This window comes from Leptidea sinapis, chromosome 29 (assembly GCF_905404315.1).
Source record: "Leptidea sinapis chromosome 29, ilLepSina1.1, whole genome shotgun sequence".
Classification (NCBI taxonomy): Eukaryota; Metazoa; Arthropoda; class Insecta; order Lepidoptera; family Pieridae; genus Leptidea; species Leptidea sinapis.
Window position 1 is genome coordinate 4,324,550 of NC_066293.1, and position 19,199 is coordinate 4,343,748.

Consider the following 19,199-nt stretch of genomic DNA (forward strand, 5'->3'; position numbering starts at 1 on the left):
AGTCTATGGCGAATGCTACACGTTCGATTCGATATTTATCGCGATATTTGGATATCGATCCAGGATATTTATCGAGTGTGTCGTATAATGTAATATAACCAATGACGTTCTATACGTATAGACAATGCACCTCATACAAAATCAAAATCGAAATATGGCAAAGACTGCTATGTCTATACATTTTTGCGTTTACTCCAGTTTTTTAAAATAGTATTAGTCAATAGGCAGCAATGTAAACACTATTTCAGTTTCAGCTGCGTATTTTGAATATAGAACCCGATTTGGAAAGTGACATCAGTGGAGTAGGAGCTACTTACGTATTTTTTTTAACCCAGACGAATAAGGTTGCTATAAGTTTTACGTTCGTCAGTTCCCTATTTTCCGATCAAGATCTGTTCAGTAGGTTATTTACGTTTTTAATCAAAAATAACACTCATATTATAAGAGGGAAAAATTGTATGCTTATTTATTGACTTGTGTTTATATTTGTTACTTCTTTACGTTCTTTTTTTAAACGTGCAAACTTGAGTCTTCTGGGGGTTAAATTGGACAAGGTTCAATTTACCCCATTCCGCGACCTTCTTGAGAGAGGACTCGATAGAAGACACAAGTTTCTCCCGGCACTGGTCAACGTTTTCCCGAGAGAGACCTGCATGGCCCGAGTATACGGCATTTTGTTGCAACTGGAGCCAATTTTGTTTCATTACCTCGTGTACAGGAAAGCTGAAAAATATTAGCTTTTACATATTTTCGATTTAAATAAGTATCAATTATCACTAGGTAACGATACTTCCGTGATAACGTGTAAATAGCACTAGTATGTAATTGTTCACGTTCCTATAAGCCATTACATTACACGAAATACAATATTGCTAATCATTGTTCACTAGGCCTTAAATTATTTTTTATAAAAAAACAACCCACTTCAAAAACACTATTCAAAAACATTAGATATAATATGTACTAAAAAGTAAAATAATAATTACGTATTTTTACACAATCTAATTAATAAATCTAATTCTAGTAACGATTATACTTAGTTATTTTTGAATCGGTGTCTTCCCGCCGCGGCCCCGCTCTCGCCTCTCGCCTCCTCACGTCGTGTGTGCGACTCAAGCACATCTCATCTATAAGTATGTATGTTATAAACGTTAAGTTACAAACCTACCTTGGCTGACACCGACTCCAAAAATAACAATAAAAAAATAGGCAATTATTTTTATATTTTTTGGTGCATATTATATCTATTGTTTTGGAATAGTGTTTTTGAAGTCAGTTGTTTTTTTGTTATTTTTTTTATATTTTTAGTGAATCTGAACTAGTCTAACCAATAATTTGTCTTAATTTATGTAGATCTACTAAATTTTGCAATGCAGAAATATATGTACGCGCATTGCAATTTTATTACAGACAGTTGCTTACTGTAAATCGTTAAGGAGTTCCATTGATTCCATTGATATTTGACTACGAGAAAGCTACTTGACCATTACGACATTACGGTAGGTTACTCAAATATCCGTATAGCATATAAAAGATTCGGCCTAGTATCGTTAATTTGCTCCTAAGAATTTAAGAGTTCCGTTGACTACTTTGTCAAGGATCCTATACTCATAACCTAACTGTTATATGAGATAGAGCAGAGTATCAGCAGTAGACTATGAGCAAATCAGTGCATTCACCATTATTTAATATAAGAAAACAACTTTATAAATTAATTACAACTTTTTATAAGCATGACAACGTAATAACTGCTTTGTAGTCATAGTAACCAAAAGTCACTAATTTCTTCTTCTATGAGTAAGACCTCTATGATACTCCCCCTCACGATGACCTTCAGGTCTGAGTGACGCCTATCATCTTTAGAAGCTTTAACAATCTTGGTTGTGGTAATGCCTTTGTAAAAAGGTCTGCCTCCATATGCTCTGTGTCCTTGTAATGGATGGTCACTAATTTCTTCTGGACACAATCCCGTATAAAATGTTCCTTTATGCTGATATTTTCGATCTCTTACCAGTCATTTGATTGTTTGCTAACTAACATCTGTACAGCCAAATTATCATTATAGATTGTAACAGTTTGTTGAAAAACTCCAATATCTTCCAACAGATATTTCAAGTGTAAAGCTTCCTTCGTTGCTTCTGTCATCGCCATATATTCAGTTTCTGCTGTTGACAAAGCCACTGTTCCTTGTTTCTTTGATGCATAACTGATAAGGCCACCACCATACTTAAAAATATAACCGGTATATGAACGACGGTCAACGGTACATGCCGCCCAGTCAGCGTCAGCCATGCCTGTTAGTGCCATTCCTGATCGTTACATTCTTCGTTCCTTTTAAATAACGAATCACCCTTTTTGCAGCTTGCCAATGTGTATTATCAAAACATGTATTATATTGGCTCAAATAACTAACAGCAAACATTATATCTGGTCTTGTGGCTGTAGCGAGGTACATTAGAGATCCAATTAACATTTGGTATGGTATATTCTCCATCTCTGTGAGTCCATTACCCTTCTCCAGTTTCAGACCAGTCTCCATGGGCGTTGACACTGGCTTACATTCAGCCATGTTGAACTTATTTATTAAATTTTCAATATAATTCTCCTGTGACAATGTTATTTCTCCCCCTACATGGGTGAATTGTATGCCCAGGCAATGATGGAGTGAACCCATATCTCGTAACTCAAAAACTTTTTGCAGTTTTGTTTTGACTTCTCGTAACAACATTTCTATTTTATATGCTAGTATTAAGTCATCCACATAAATGTTTGCAAACAGCTTTTCTCCTCCTTTTTCTAATATATACAAGCAAGGATCCGCTGAAGAATTCTTAAATCCGATTTCCAACAATTTCTCATGTAACTTTAAGAACCATTGTCTTCCTGCTTGTTTCAAACCATATATGGCTTTGTTTAGTTGACATATCCCATTATTTTTATATCTATTTATATCTAAAGCATTTCTTTTGCTTTTTAATCAACTCTATGTCTTTTCCATGTGTAATTATGTATTTTAAATATTTATCCAGATTTTTCGGCTTCTTCATATAAATTTGTTCATCTAAATCGCCGTTTAAAAATGCAGTACGCACGTCTAGTTGAGATAACTTAAATTTATTTTCAATTGCATGTGCAATAAGTATTCTATGAGTACTCATTTTTGCAACAGGTGCGGTTTCAGTGTAATCAATTCCTTCTTTCTGATTAAACCCACGCGCCACAACTCGTGCTTTTCGTCTATCTATTTCTCCCATTGCATTATATTTATATTTTAAAATCATTTTACTATCAATCAAATTTTTGCTTTCGTTCCTGTGTACAATTTTCATAGTATTATTTTTAAGATGAGATTCAATCTCGCTTATTATTGCATCTTCCCATTCATCCATGTTCTCGTCTATTTCACAGAGGAATGATTGTTCAGCATCCATCTCATAATCTTGATGCCATGCTGGTGGTTTTCTCTGTCTTTTATCAGTAGAACTAGTCGCTATTTCATCTGTTTCTGTATTTGCGTCAACAAATATTTCATCATTGTTCAATTCCTGGTCAGTTTCATCAATTTCATGTTCTTTCAAATCTTTATTATCTTCTACATTTTCTTTTTCAGGAGAAAATATAATTTCTATTTTCTTTTTATTAACTACATCTTGTTTTTGTTCTCCTTTGATCTCGTTTTCATAAAACATTTTGTCCAGTATTTGGACATCTCTGATAATCATTACCTGGTCTGTTTTTGGGTTGAAAATCCGGTATGCCTTGTGATTTTCCGAATATCCTACAAAAATTCCAGGTTTCGCTCTGGCTTCAAATTTTCCATTTTTCTTTCCATTTTTATGTACAAACGCCTTAGTTCCGAATATGTGAAAATGTCTTACTGACGGAACTCTCTTTACCCATTTTTCAAATGGAGTCGCGTTATCAATACTTGTGCAAGGACTACGGTTCGCCAAGTAGTTAGCTGTATTAATAGCTTCAGCCCAAAAAACTTCTTTCATATTGGCGTCTATCAACATACATCTAGCTTTATCAAGCAATGTCCTATTTTTTTCTTTCTGCTAAGCCATTCTGTTCTGGCGTGTATGGTGCGGAAAGTCTCCTTTTGATGCCATTCTCCTTCAAATATTTGTCAAAATTATTGTTAATATATTCTGTCCCATTGTCACTTTGTAAGCATACTATCTTCTTTTTGGTAAATCTTTCAGCCTCATTTTTGAATTCCTTAAATTTTGATAGAGTTTCATCCTTAGTTCTCATTGTATATACTCTTGTATATCTTGAATAATCATCTGTAAATGTGATGAAGTATTTGGAACCCCCTTTCGATGGCTGCCTCATGGGACCACATACATCAGTATGCACAATTTCTAATCTTTCATTTGTACGTTGCTCATTTTTAGGTGCATTAAACGGTAGTTTTGTTGCTTTGCCTTTAGCACAGACTTCACAGTCTTTAAGTGTGTCACTTTTATTGAATTCTAAGCCTTCCATAATTTTCTTATCAAGTGCTATTCTCATTTGTCCTTCATTTAGATGTGCTAACTTTCTATGCCATTGCTGCATTTTGCTTGCTTCGCAGTAATTAGCTTTCTCTTCCATGTTTTCTTTAACGTAGTACAAACTGTCTGAATGTCTCTCTGCTTTTAACAGAATTTTATTGTTTCGCATCACGATAGCATTTTTTTGTTTAAATAAAACTGTTCCACCTTTGTCTGTTATTTTTCCAACTGACATTAGATTTGTAGTCAGCGATGGTACGTACAAGGCTTCATTTAGTTTCAGATTTGGTATTTTATAGGTGTAAAGTTTTGCTGGACCTCGTCCTTCGATTTGTGCAAGACAGTTTTCTGATGCTAACCTTAACGTTTTGTTATCAGCTTTGTCCATATTAATGAATCTTTTCAATTCATGACTCATATGTGACGTACATCCGCTGTCAAGACACCATTTCTTAATTTTTTCTTTATTATCAGACGTATTTACTTGCAATATTTGTATTAACTCGGTCCACTTTTGACCAGCATTCATGAGCTTTGTGTCCTTTCTTTTTGCATTTAAAACATTTAACAATAAAGTTTTTATTTTTGCCACGTTGTCTACTATACAGCGCCTCTTGTTCAGAGTTTTGTTCACTTGTACTAGCTATATTTTTTCTTGCCTCAGCTTCTTCAATTATCTTTATTTTCAAGTTGTCTGGATCTGGTAGATCATCCCTGGATTCTATTGCAATTCTAAAACTTTCAAAAGATTGAGGTAAGCTGTAAAGCATCATAATACTAAGAAGATCTTTATTAATTGGTATGTCCATATCTGCTAGTTTATCGACGATATCCATAAATTTATTCAAGTGATTGACAATATTATTATCTTTCTTCTTCTTCAATATCAATTCTTTTAATAGGCTTGCTTTTCTTGCAGGACCTTTGCTATAATATATGCTTACTAGCGTATCCCAGACATCTTTACTTGTTTGACAATTTTTAACTTGTTTTAATTCGCGCGATATTATGAGAAATAGCTCGGCTAATGCTAACTCATCTTTTTCCATATAGTCATTCAATGCATCACCTTCTCCCGTTGGTCTCTTAATTTTATTTGAAACATAGCTCCAAAGGCCAAGTTTTAATAGTACGGCTTTTGCATGGATCCTCCTCTTTTATTCCCGTTTCTGGGCCCATAACCTGTTATATGAGATAGAGCAGAGTATCAGCAGTAGACTATGAGCAAATCAGTGCATTCACCATTATTTAATATAAGAAAACAACTTTATAAATTAATTACAACTTTTTATAAGCATGACAACGTAATAACTGCTTTGTAGTCATAGTAACCAAAAGTCACTAATTTCTTCTTCTATGAGTAAGACCTCTATGATAATATGAAAAAACAAACACTCACCCAACTACTTTTGAAGTATATTCTTTCCAATAAAAAAAGAAATATCGAAGTCGGTTGGCGCAATATTTATTCTAAAATTTGTCGCGTACATTCCTATGGCAAATTTTAGCCTTTTATTATTTTCTCATGGCTGCCATTATCAGATCTAAACCAATAGGACCACACGAGAAGCAAAGCAGCGAAGCACCAGCTTTCAAATAAAAAAAGAATTATCAAAATCGGTTCAACCCAGTCGAAAGTTCTGAGGTAACAAACATAAAAAAAACATACCGATGAGTTGAAAATCTCCTCCTTTTTTGAAGTCGGTTAAAGAAGAATTATCAAAATCGGTTCACCCAGCTGAAAATTCTGAGGTAAAAACATACTGACGAAGTCGGAGTCGGTTAAAAAGAGCGACTCTATTGTTTTCATTTCTGACTTTGTCCTTTCATCTGTCCCATTCTGGCAAGCGGATCTTGTCTGGGAGTTGTCAATAATTGTATCATATTTAATGAAAAAATACTAATTTTATTAAATTAATTACACTTTTTGCATATCAATCTTATATAAATAAAATAACCTTACCGATGATAAGTCACACCATCTTTTTTTGAGTCGTTTAATGTATTATTTAAGCACTTTTTATAGAACACTTAGGCTTGTTGATTAAGTCTAGTCGATATTTATCGTGTTAGTACGAATCCTGTTAGTGATGACCTTCAAGAATAAAGCATACTCCCACCTTAAAGGCCGGCAACGCATTTCTTGACACAACTGTTGTTGCGGATGTCCATGGGCGGTTGCCTCACCTCTCCCCATCCCGTGAGCGTCTTGCCCGTTTGCCCCCTCTCTTTTAAAAAAAAATAACAGAAGGAGAGCATTCCTGCCGTATATTCGTCCTCTTCGGACTAATATACGGCAGGAATGCCTTTCTCAACTTACAACTGTCAATATTACTAATTAATTTAGATATATAAAAGAAATAAAGGTTCTATAATCAAGCGTCGTTTTTCTTACCTACCTTTAAGTATTCCCGTAGAACATATTATATAAGTGCTTCACAAGTGCTCATAATGATTTGGCTGACCGATTCAAGGGACATTAGACTTGCAAATCTCGTATTTATATTATCTCTAATATATTTCTGGTGATAGGTAATGCAACGTCCGAGTTAACTTTTCTGTCACAGAAATTGTCTTTTTTATGATTGTATCTTTTTTAGTCAAGTTAGGCATTATTAACTGAAGTTTTTGGATTTTTGAGTCAAGTGTTGAGATTTAATAAAAAGTAGTAAAAAAATTCGCAACTTACGTATTATTGAATCCCACTACTCGACTCATAAAAGTAGCACCTTGGACTGAATATCACACGGCCTTTGCCTGCTGCACAAAAACAGCCAACTTTGCCAGTTTCAGTCGGTTGGATAGTGTTTAATACGAACGCCCAGCTTACCGCCGGGGCAACATACCATGTGTTTTCGAATTCATATTATGTGCCATTATTCAACGCTTCAAAGATCGATAACGCTCTTGTGATTGCTCTGGTGTTACAACAGAGTATGGCTCTTTTTTTATGGAAGAGGACCAACGAGCGTACGGGTCACCTGGTGTAAAGTGATCACCACCGCTCACATTCTCTAGCAACACAAGAGGAATAACAGGAGCGTTGCCGACCTTTAAGGTGTGAGCGCTTTTTGGAAGGAACCCATGTCGTTTTGTCCCGGAAACACTGCACAAGGAAGCTCTTTCCACGGCTTGGATGTATGGGGACGAAAGTTCCTTAAAAACCTCACTATGGAGGAACGCCACACAATCAGATGGTGGGGATGATATGCTAATTTGTGGCGAGCCTTTTCCATTTGATTGTTGTCAATTTAAACACAATTTTATGTATAACATTTTATTTAATATATATTTACTACCTATACAATATTTTTTATATTAATTTATTAAAAACTAGAAATAACCTATCCATTTTAGAACCGATCACAATTCAGTTTATGGAATCAACTGTGTCTATGCACGGTAGTAAAATAAGATAGCATACTGAAGACAGACATAAAAATATGGATACGTTTCTCAAGTGAGTCAAGCTAGGCGACAGTCAGCTGCAAGTAAAGTTCTGAATTGCAATAAAAAAAACATCAAAATTCCTCTAGTCGAGCCACTCGTAATAATAACACGTTGCACCGGCGTATCTCAGACGTATTAAGGACATTTAAGAGTACTCTGTACTCAATTTTAAAATTGACAGCTGCGGCTAGTTACATTGTAGATAGACGATGAACATTACATCACCAGTGGGAGGCTCCTGTGCACCGAATGCCGGCTAAATTAGGGGTACCACAACAGCGCCTATTTCAGCTGTGAAGCAGTAATGTGTAAACATTACTGTGTTTCGGTCTGAAGGGCGCTGTAGCTTGTGAAATTACTGGGCAAAGGAGACTTGACAACTTATGCCTCAAGGTGACGACCGCAGTTGTAATGCCGCTCAGAATTTTTGGGGTTTTTCAATAATCGTGCACTGCATTGTAATGGGCAGGGTGTATCAATTACCAACAGCTGAACGTGCTGCTCGTATTTTTCCTTATTTTAATAAAACAAAGATGCGTCACTAAAATAATAATAATGTGACAGAGACACATAACTTACGTTGGAATTGAGAGTAAGCGAGATACACTACACTATCTGCTATCGCTTTCACGTATGTGATTTTTTTTGGTTGGACCCTGTTTATTTGCTTCCAACAAACAATCATGGCTGCCGTGATCTAATACCATTTAATATATTCTAATTGAATAAATTCTGATTGTTAATCTGTGTGATTTGGTGTGAATTCAGTTATTATTAAAATATAGGATGTGAATACCTGTTTTGTACAAATCGACCAGAACGAGCAGGATAATCAGCTGATAGTAATTGATACGCCCTGCCCAATACAATGCAGTGCCATTCAGGATTCTTAAAAAACCCAAAAGTTCTGAGACCTTGTCCTGACCTTAACCTGTGTCCTTGGGACATAAGATGTTAAATTAAGTCTCATTTGCCCAGTAATTTCACTAGCTACGACGCTCTTCAGACCAAAACACAATAATGCTTACACATTACTGCTTCACAACTGTCAAAGGCGCCGTTGTGGTACCCATAATCTAGCCGACATACTGTGCAAAGGAGCCTCCCACTGGGTCCTAATATATGATAGAAAACCCCTAGGAAGACAACTGCAGATCGTCTCAGCATAAATCCCAGCTACGTGGGCATTAAAGCCGCGGCCTTGTCCGGCGTCAACAACGATCAACAATCCTGATCAACACTGCATCTTGAGGGGCAGGGCGTGTCAAATACCAATAGTTCAAGGTCTGGCTCGTTTTGTCACTTTTTGACAAGTGTGAGTCACCACACAACTGAAGAAGTTCAAGAACGAAATAATCAAGATATCACCGTTCGTGTAACGCTAGTGTTCGTGCGTAACGCTCACATCACCCATTCACCAGCTTACTCACGATGCGTGCGTAAAGAAGTTATACTTCAAAGATGGCAGACACTTGATCAGTCAGTGACCTGGCCACCGACTGGGTATTGGCGCTCTTCAAGTATCATGGTGACAGACTGAATACAGTCTTATCACAAACTGATAATGCAGTATAACCAGCAATGACAAAAAACCAACACGGTTATTCTCAGAACGGTCATATATTGTTTGCTTAAAAATTTGTGATTGTTTGCTTATGTATTCGCTTCAAATGAGTTTTCAATGTTATTTTCCTTGTAAAGCCTTCATCACACACTGTACAAAAGAATTTCTTTTCCTGCACATGTTTGATCATATGACTGTTCAGTTCATATTTCATTATGAAGCTCATGTCACAATGTTTACATTTATACTTCTTGTCCCTTATATGCCTTCTCTGCATATGCCGTATAAAATTCTGCCTCTTATAATATACCTTACCGCAATGTTGACATGTATACAAATTGGCTACATCCTTGTGTTTCTCAATTATGTGCTCTTGTCTTTGATTTACCAGCTCAAACTCCTCGACACAATACAGGCATTTAAATACCTTTTTCTTTTTATGAGTATAATTATAATGCTTCATACGATATTTTTCTACAGTGAACACTTTACCACACACCTCACAAGGAAACTGACCACGACTGTGCACTTGGACATGTTTATCCAACCGAGATCCGGCTAAAAATGTTTCACCACATTGATGGCATATATAATTGTTATAATGAGCGTTCATATGAGAATCTAATACATGGTACGCTGAAAATTCACTCCGGCACAATGCACATTCAAGTTTCTTGGTGATTCTGTACGGGATTACTCTTGTGTATGCTTCATCATATCCAATGTTGTGCATGTCAGCAAAATGTTGAAACATATCGTTCCATTCTGGCAACTTAGTTTTGCATATTTTACATGTAAGATCATGTATATCCAGTTTGAGGACTTCGTTGAACCAGTACGGTTTCATGAAATGTTCCACTTGTGTGATCCGTTCTCGATAATGTTTAGTTGCAGTGTGACTCCGTAGGTGTGACCCCTTATGGAACACACGCCCATCAGTTGAACAATAAACACAATAGTATCGGCCTGATTTAGTTTTAAAGGGCGTAGCATTCGTATTTTTCAGTATGGTTTTAATTTCTTCTACGAATTTCATGTTTTTTGACTTTTCTTCCTCTTGGACTTCTGAAAATGAAGTTTTTAATAATTATACACTGTATCATTGTAGTAAATCAAACCTCATGCCTAAATCAAAAAGTGGTGTGGCTGTGATTACTTCAAATTTCCATTCAAGTAGAATCAACAAATTTTCTCAACAAATTAAAAAGAAACCACATAATATTATGAATAGATGTGACAAATCTTTAGTAAACAAAATCTATACAAACAAAAATTTATGAACAATGTGGTACTCAAACCCGCGAACTCTCAGGTTCCGTCCGAGCACTCTTACCTCCATCTACAGGATCCATAACCTGAGAGTTATGAATGCATGGTTCATAAATTTTTGTTCAAATTTAATTTGTATATACAGGTTCGATTCCCAGACGAGGCAAGTAATTTTTAGTAAATCTTTGAAGGTAGAAGTACTAACTTTTAAAAATAACATAAAGTCTTCTTTCAGTAAAATAGCCTATTTCCGATATTTAAGGTACTTTCCCTTCATGTGCCATAACTTTGGGACATCCTGTATAATATAGTGTACAATGCATTATTTTCTGTAAATCTATATATATTTATATACTAGCTGACCCAGCAAATGTTGTATTGCCGATATTAAAATCGCGATACAAAAGTAACTGTTGATCGTAGATGGGTGAAAATTTGAAGTTGTATGTATTTTATAATGCTCACTCAAATTTAAAAAAAAAAGTGAAAAAAAAAATAAAAAAAAAATCGTGTGGACCATCCTTAACATTTAGGGGGATGAAAAATAGATGTCCGATTCTCAGACCTACCCAATATGCACTCAAAATTTCATGAGAAGCCGTTTCGGAGGAGTTCAATGTTTAACACCATGACATGAGAATTTTATATATTAGATATATAGCTATCACTTTAAAAATTACAAATTGAATAAATCAACTGATTATAGTCTGTTGACTTTTCACAAATTCTAAATTAAAAAAATGACTTACCAATAATTGCATTAGTATTGATCTTAGTACATAGAGTCCTAAGTGGGATATTATAGGCCTTAGCGGCTTCGCTTCTCGTCATCTTTTTGTCAGAAATAGCCTTCAGAGCATCTCTTAGTTGTAGTCTTGTGTACTGTTTATATGATGCTGATCCGTCTTTGCCACGGCAATTTTTTGGATGGTTTGGTATTTGTTCAAACTCATCAAATTCTTCATGTGGATCACTAAATTCTTCATGTGGATCACTAAATTCTTCATGTGGATCAGTAAATTCTTCACATTCTTGCTTGAAGTCTGTAACAGAGTGAAATAGAATTTTTTAAAAATGTGTCCATCTTGGGACCATAGAACTTAAACTTATCTAAGTTGAACTATTTAATATTTAACTTGAGAAAAGATTAGGTCATTATTTAAATCTTTTATTGATTATAAAATAAATTATATTATTCTCAATTACAATTCTTGAATATACACAGGGTGTCCCAAAGTTATGGGACATGAAGGGAAAGTACCATAAATATCGTACATAGGGTATTTTACTGAAAGAAGACATTGTCATTTTTAAAAGTTAGTAACTCTGCATCACAGACTAGCAAAAAAATAAGGACTCTGAGTCACCTTACATAACAGTGTAGCACCAAAACAAGCCGATTAACGTGTAAATACATAGCCACACGCACACACACTACTACAGGCCAATAGGTGGCCATTATGAGAATTGTCATCATCTGTGACAGATCAGTTTGCGTCTCAATAAATATTTAAAAATTAAAATTTAATATTATAAATATTTAATATTTTAAAAACCCCGTTTTTGTTGCGACAAAGTGTAAAAACGATACTATATAAGTATTTGTGGGAATATACGATTATTTAAGGGAGAAAAAAAAATTGTAACTAGTATCTCCCGTAACCGCACACACACTAGCATAACGGTGCTTCACTTGCTAATATCACGGCGCGGAGTCCTTCTTTTTTTACTCATTTTCTAAAAATTACTTGCCTCGTCTGGGAATGGAACCGACTTAAATTTAAAAAAAAACACCCCTACTTTTATGATGCCAATCGAAAAAATGGCCAAAAACGAATAACTCTTTTTAAGTAACATAGTATTTAAAAAAAAAAAGGAACAACGTAATAACTTTGAGACGCCCTGTTTAAATATATATTACAATTTTGTGCATGTAGATTATTAGTATTATAATAAGAAACTATTTGTTAGAGTGAGAGAGGAGGAGTCTACTGCTGCCGTATACCTGAGAGAAAGGGAAGCCAGACAGACTGGCGCCGTAACGCGTTACGTTACAAAGCGATAGACCCTCCCATAAGAAGTTAACAATTCAAAAATAATAAAAATAACAAATTATTTATTGCCATACAAATCATTACAAATATAAAATGAACAATTAGGATACGCGATGAAACAATGGCAAAAGGAAAAGGCTCAGCTTCACCTGACATGGAATCATGGATTTATGTTATCCATGTTTTTCAGCCATTCCCTCCTCCCTAAGGTGTTGAGCTGGAGTGGATGTATTGTGGCTCCCCGATTACCTAAGCTATCTTTTTTTATAAAATGTAATATTAGAAAAAAAAGAAGTGTTCTGATTACCCTTGCAAGTGTATGTAAGTGTGTGTGCGTGTGTGTGTGAGTGTGAGTGTGAGCGTGTGTTTATGTCCGTACACAGAAAAAATCTTTTAGAGAAAGATATTTCCAGTGGAAGTGGTTGGTTCAATTTCTCCGCAGGAAGTTACTTTTTTAGTAGAGCAAAACGGTATTTTTTTTTTAAATAGATAATGGAAATCACATTTGGGTGAATAAAATTCCTTAGTTTAAGAGCTACTGTACTTTTCTATGAAGAAAATTAGTAACCTCAGGAGTTAAGACAGCTCTTTGATTGTAATGAACCTTATTTGTTTTTTCGGCTTATAATGCTATGCAAGTGTGTTTCCGCTTTGAGTCTTTCATACAAATGATTTGAGTTTTCTTTAGTGTAAATTCCGCCAATATTTGTCTTTAAACAATTCGACACGTGTCACAAAATCTAAAGTAGATTTTGGCGAGACAACACGTCCTGAGGATGCCTCGTGTAGAGGCGAAACACGTGTCGAATTGTTTAAAGACAAATATTGGCGGAATTAACACTAAAGAAAACTCAAGTCATTTGTTTAATTATGGATTTCCGCAAAGTAACGCCTACTTCAATAAATTTTCTTGAGTCTTTCAGTAATAATGGTCCTGGTTATACTGAAGGCTTTAGCTGTTTTATCGAGCTGCCTCCACATTACTATGAACTGATCTAATCACAGGGCACATTAGTTACACCTTCGTTAAATGCCGGCAACACACTTGTGATTCCTCTGGACCTGCATGAGGATGCAAGTCCAGAGGTGATGATCACTCAACACCAAATGAGCTGTACACTTGTTTGTCCTCTTTTTCCATTAGACAAGTCATATTAGGTCCCATTATGGTATCTATATTGCAGACCAACGGATAAGTGATTTTCCCCATAATATTTAGTTATCAATCTTTATATTTCCCTATATAAATATATTCTCCAGATTATGTAGTATTTTCAAGACAAGACAAGGGACAGCTTAGGATTCATTCAAAACAGATAGTCTATAGTCCACCAACTTTGTGTCCGACCGTCTTGCGGAGTGACAGAAATTGTCGGACTATAACCGTCATAACTTATGTTTTAAAAGTGATAACTCTAAGATAATAAAATTTTGTTTTTCAAACTTTATTTGTCTATAACCTTCAAAATTCAAATTAGAATTCACTTTATTCATGTAGGTCACGGAAATGACACTTATGAATGTCGAAAAAAAAAAATATATTGTTTCTTATTTAATTTACCGCTACTTCGTAAAGGGTAGAGCTAATGAGAAGAAGTAGCAAGAAACTCATTGCCACTCTTTTAAGTCATGATTTACATTTCAATTGTTTTACAAATCATTTCAATTACAATATATGCAAAGTGACGCAACAAAAATACTCAAAAGTCAAAAAGTGAAAGGCTTAAAAGGCATAAAAGGCATTTATTTTCTCAAAATTGATTCCTTTAGAATTCTTTTTGATGTCATTTCTTATACTACTAGATACTACTACCGCTTCGGAAACAAATGGCGCTCTGAGAGAGAAGAAGCGGCGCAAGAAACTCTCCCAGCATTCTTTTTTTTTGCGCTCTTTTCAATAAAAATATACAATATTGTACAGTTGCTATAAAATAATCACAATCTAGTCCCAGAGTACTTAGTACTACATGAGTAAGTCAAAAAAAGAAAAAAAAGAGTTATTGAGTATAGTAGATGCATCAATCCACATATACGGTTAATAAATAGAGGCATTATGTGAGCATTTCATAAAATAAATAATAACTTTAACTTTAAAGGAAATAATAATAATAAAAAACACATCAAGCAGACCTCTTGGTAACAAGATCATCCAGCCACCACTTCAGTTGGTCAAGAATAGACTTGATAGTTCCAGTTGTATAAGAGGCTTGTATTCAATGAACAGTGGACAGTCCAGTGTGTGAATGTTACTTGAGATCATACACAGGGCTGATGGAAGAAAGTTTTTTTTTGCTTACCTTTACTCTCATTAGTATTTATCTCTAGGTATTCAGTTTCAGAATCATCAATACATTCCACTTTCACTTCAATATCATTGTTTACAATATTATCTGAAAGTCCTGAAAATATAAATTATATGTTTAAACAATTTTCACATGATAATCAGATGATAAAGTAAATAATAAGATACATAATAGCTTTAAGGGTAAATGTATACACTTCTATAATAAAGTCCCAGCAACTGTTGATGCATTATCTATAAATAAATTTAAATGTTTTATAAAAAAAATGGCTCTGTCGTAGATCCTATTACTCCACTGCTGAATATCTAAATGATCGGACAGCCTGGGACTAGATTGTGATTATTTTATAGCTATATAAATGACTGTACAATATTGTATATTTTTATTGAAAAGAGCGCAAAAAAAGAATTCTTGCCCGGCTTCTTCTCTCTCAGAGCGCCATTTCTTTCCGAAGCGGTAGTAGTATCTAGTATATTAGAAATGACATAAAAAAGAATTCTAAAGGAATGAATTTTGAGAAAATAAATAACTTATATGTACAACGAAGCTGTGGAATGAGCTTCCATGTGCAGTGTTTCTAGGAAAATACAACATGGGTACCTTAAAAAGAGTGTGTATACCTTTCTAAGGGCCGACAACTTTCGCATCATATTCTCGTTGTGAATTGATTTATTTTATTGACTTTATAATCCAATAACCTTGACATTTCAATAATCCGACAATATTTTTGTATTGTACTACTTGTAAGTTTAATTAAGATATATAAAACGAACACATGGTTATTTATGTTAAAACTTACAGCCAAATATGAACACATACCTTCTAGTAATAATTGTTCCGATGCAATAATCTCATTCTTAAAGTTAACAGCATCCCGTAGTCTACCAATGCATGCATTGCAAATAACATCCTCATCATTTGCTAAGTGCCACTGTAATAATAACAAAAAAAAAACTTAAAAATATATATTATGTGGAACAATTTATGACAAAAACTATCAGCTAGACATAGGTACATAAAACTAAAAGTAAATTAGCATCATCTGATGGCTGAGTACCGAACTGCAGATAAAATACCATGAACCTCTAAGCTGTATATGGAGTCCTGGTACATGTTGCTAGGGTGACACATGATTTCAACCGCTATGAAAGACATTACTAACACTGCTACTATATTTATGTTCTCCTGGATGTTAATTGTGTCTGTCTCTTTGTAGAGTCTCGCTTTTCTGTTTCATCAACATTCAAATCATAATAATGCTAAAGTTGTCACTTCAAAATATATATAATATATACTAAACAGATATGGAGTGCTAAATACTATATTTTAGAGAGATTTCTCCGCATGGCATGTCTTTCAACAGAAGATAATGAATATTCTATTGGGAAAAGTGATGATATGAGCAAAGTGTACACCCAGCTCATTACAATGCAAAGCAGTTCAGGATTATCACAAAACCCAAAAATCTGAGTGGTATTGTGCTCATAAACTTATGTCAAGATATTAAGTCTCATTAGCCATAACACTTAAAAGAAACAAAAATAGTGCTTGCTTGGTGGTGGAAAAGGCACAGCTGTGGTAAATATCTAACTAGCCACCTATGTAGATAGATGCCTGCCACTAGTAATGTACTGCAGTAGTCCATAAGTTTGGTCTCATGAAGTTGTTTTCTTGTTTGTCCCTAGCATAAAATAGCACATCCGAGAATCCAAGCTAGGCTACTGGTGTAGTTGGTACACCCTTGGATATTAACAGTCAGGCGTCATTCTCAGCTATCGTAATTCAGAAGTTATTTGTACTTTCTGGAAGATAATACCGAGCTCACAAACAAATATCCCGCCAAAACCATAATAGTGGAATTATTGAATCTTTAAGGATAAATTCGAAGCTATTTATATAATAATATTTTAGTAAATAGATGTAAAAATAAGACTTACATTCAAACCGAAACATTGTATAGCCAGTTCACCATATACTTCAGGTTCTCCATTTATAAAATGTTCTTCCCACATAGACTGAAGATCAGTGTCGTCTAAACAACACTTGCAACGGCCAAGCAAGTATTCTCGTTCAATTTTCTCCATTTAACTTACTATTATAACTCAACACAGTTGTTATTCCTATACTATTTACAAATATTGAAAATTCAAAATAAATGACAATTCTGGTTTTTTTACGAATAGTCGGCATGGATGCGAGCGCTCCTAAATTTAGTGTTAAGCTTTTAACCTATAAAATATGCTGGCATTCGCCAAGTTTTCCCATAGCCAATTGGCCTAAAATTAAGATGGCGTCTTGAGTAAAGATCTGTCAAACTAAAATATAGTATGTTTTGATAGTATGTATCTATTATTTTGGTTTTTTGGCAAAGCGGCTATCTGCTAGCGGTGAGAAATTAAAACAAATAATTAATTCTCCCCGTTAACTTCAAACAGTCACACAACTAATACAAGTAATAAAAAAAAATAAGATAGATTACTTCATGATCATCATAATATAAAACCTTAGGCTGGATTTAGCGATTAGAATACGGATATGCCGTTGTCCGTACACATCGCCCGTAACAGAGCATTCGGTTGGTCGATCATTAAGTCGCCAGTGCTTAAAGAAGTCTTGGGATAGCGGTCATCGTGTGCTTAGAATGTAGGTGACAAAATAAGACGGGTTCCACTCCAGGATTGCCGGCAGAAGTGAAAACTTGAACATTAACGTTGTGCATTTTTTAATGTTTCGGAATGGTCAGGGAATAATTTCGCATGAATTGCTTTATTTATCAGTACCTATAAAATTAATAGCATTTACACAAAAAGTACATGATTTTATCACGGACTAGTAAAAAAAGAAGGACTCCTCGCCGTGATATTAGCAAGTGAAGCACCTTTATGCTAGTGTGCGGTTACGGGGTATACCAGTTAAACAATTTTTTCTCACTTAATAATCATATATCCAAAAATACCTTTATAGTATCCAATCGGCTTGTATTAGTGTAAGTGTATGCGTGGGGCTATGTATTTACACGTTTACCGGGTTGTTTTTGTGCCTCACTGTAATTTAAGGTGACACGGAGGAGGAGAGGATTGACGGTTGTTTTCACCCCGTAAAATATCAAAGTTCTCTTACTTCTCAAACGCTTAAAGCTTCACTGAAGACTGAGTTAATGATTGATGGTGATTTTAATCTTAAAATAACGCCACAAGAATGTTAGTAGTATAGTTTGGTTATCAACTGCGTGGATGATGTTTTGACGTCAAATTTTTTTATACACGAACAGGATTTTAAGCTGATTGTTAGTGGAGGAATAACGATCATTCAGTTAGACTGATTTGCGATAAGACGGTTAATATATTATATTTGCAAATAAGTGGATTGTATACAGAAGGATGCTAGAAATTCGCCTGTAGAACCAAACAGATGCGATCAGTGATTGAGGTTACGAAAATTACATTGAAGACCTAAAACTTAGAACGACGCCAAGATTAGGCTTTGAGACAGAAAAGGGTAGCCCAATAATTTAACTATGAATTTATGAATTTAACTATGACGCTGTGCAAACCCAAACATAGCAAGTGCTTGGCAATATTTAAAGCCGTCGCTTTGGTACATATCTGGCAGGTATCCTGTGCCAACAGTGCCTCATTCCATGATTTATTCTCTCCCACACATCACAGTGAGGCTTCTACTAGAGATTATGGAGCGGTAGGATTGATTAATTTAAATAACGAGTTTTAAGATAAGATAACATAATAGTTTAAGATAACATAAGATACATAATAGCTTTAAGGGTAAATGTATACACTTCTACAATAAAGTCCCAGCCACTGTTCAGGCATTGTCTATAAATAAATTTAAATGTTTTATAAAAAAAATGGCTCTATAATCCTATTACTCCACTGCTGAATATCTAAATGATCGGACAGCCTGGGACTAGATTGTGATTATTTTATAGCAACTGTACAATATTGTATATTTTTATTGAAAAGAGCGCAAAAAAAAAGAATGCTGGGAGAGTTTCTTGCGCCGCTTCTTCTCTCTCAGAGCGCCATTTGTTTCAGAAGCGGTA

The 19,199-nt window shown here is 34.8% G+C and overlaps 1 protein-coding gene across 1 annotated transcript; it reads right to left on the reverse strand.

Annotated features, from left to right (window-relative positions):
• Positions 1–7,760: 7,760 nt before the first annotated feature.
• LOC126973592 (zinc finger protein 436-like) lies at positions 7,761–17,489 on the reverse strand. Its single transcript, XM_050820919.1, has 5 exons — positions 17,077–17,489; positions 15,959–16,070; positions 15,134–15,235; positions 11,532–11,825; positions 7,761–10,578 (listed from the first exon to the last, which is right to left on the reverse strand). Exons 1-5 carry the CDS (start codon positions 17,221–17,223, stop codon positions 9,581–9,583), a joined length of 1,653 nt encoding a protein of 550 aa, XP_050676876.1. The 5' UTR covers positions 17,224–17,489; the 3' UTR covers positions 7,761–9,580.
• Between the last annotated feature and the right edge of the window lie 1,710 nt (positions 17,490–19,199).

What these genes read in the sequence shown, in the direction of transcription:
- LOC126973592 (XM_050820919.1), bottom strand. Translation starts at nt 17,223, where the DNA reads ATGGAGAAAATTGAACGAGAATACTTGCTTGGCCGTTGCAAGTGTTGT. An exon ending in GGAACAATTATTACTAGAAG is followed by an intron (nt 15,236 to 15,958) that starts GTATGTGTTCAT and finishes TTATATTTTCAG; the next exon opens with GACTTTCAGATAATATTGTA. An exon ending in CAATACTAATGCAATTATTG is followed by an intron (nt 10,579 to 11,531) that starts GTAAGTCATTTT and finishes CTTCATTTTCAG; the next exon opens with AAGTCCAAGAGGAAGAAAAG.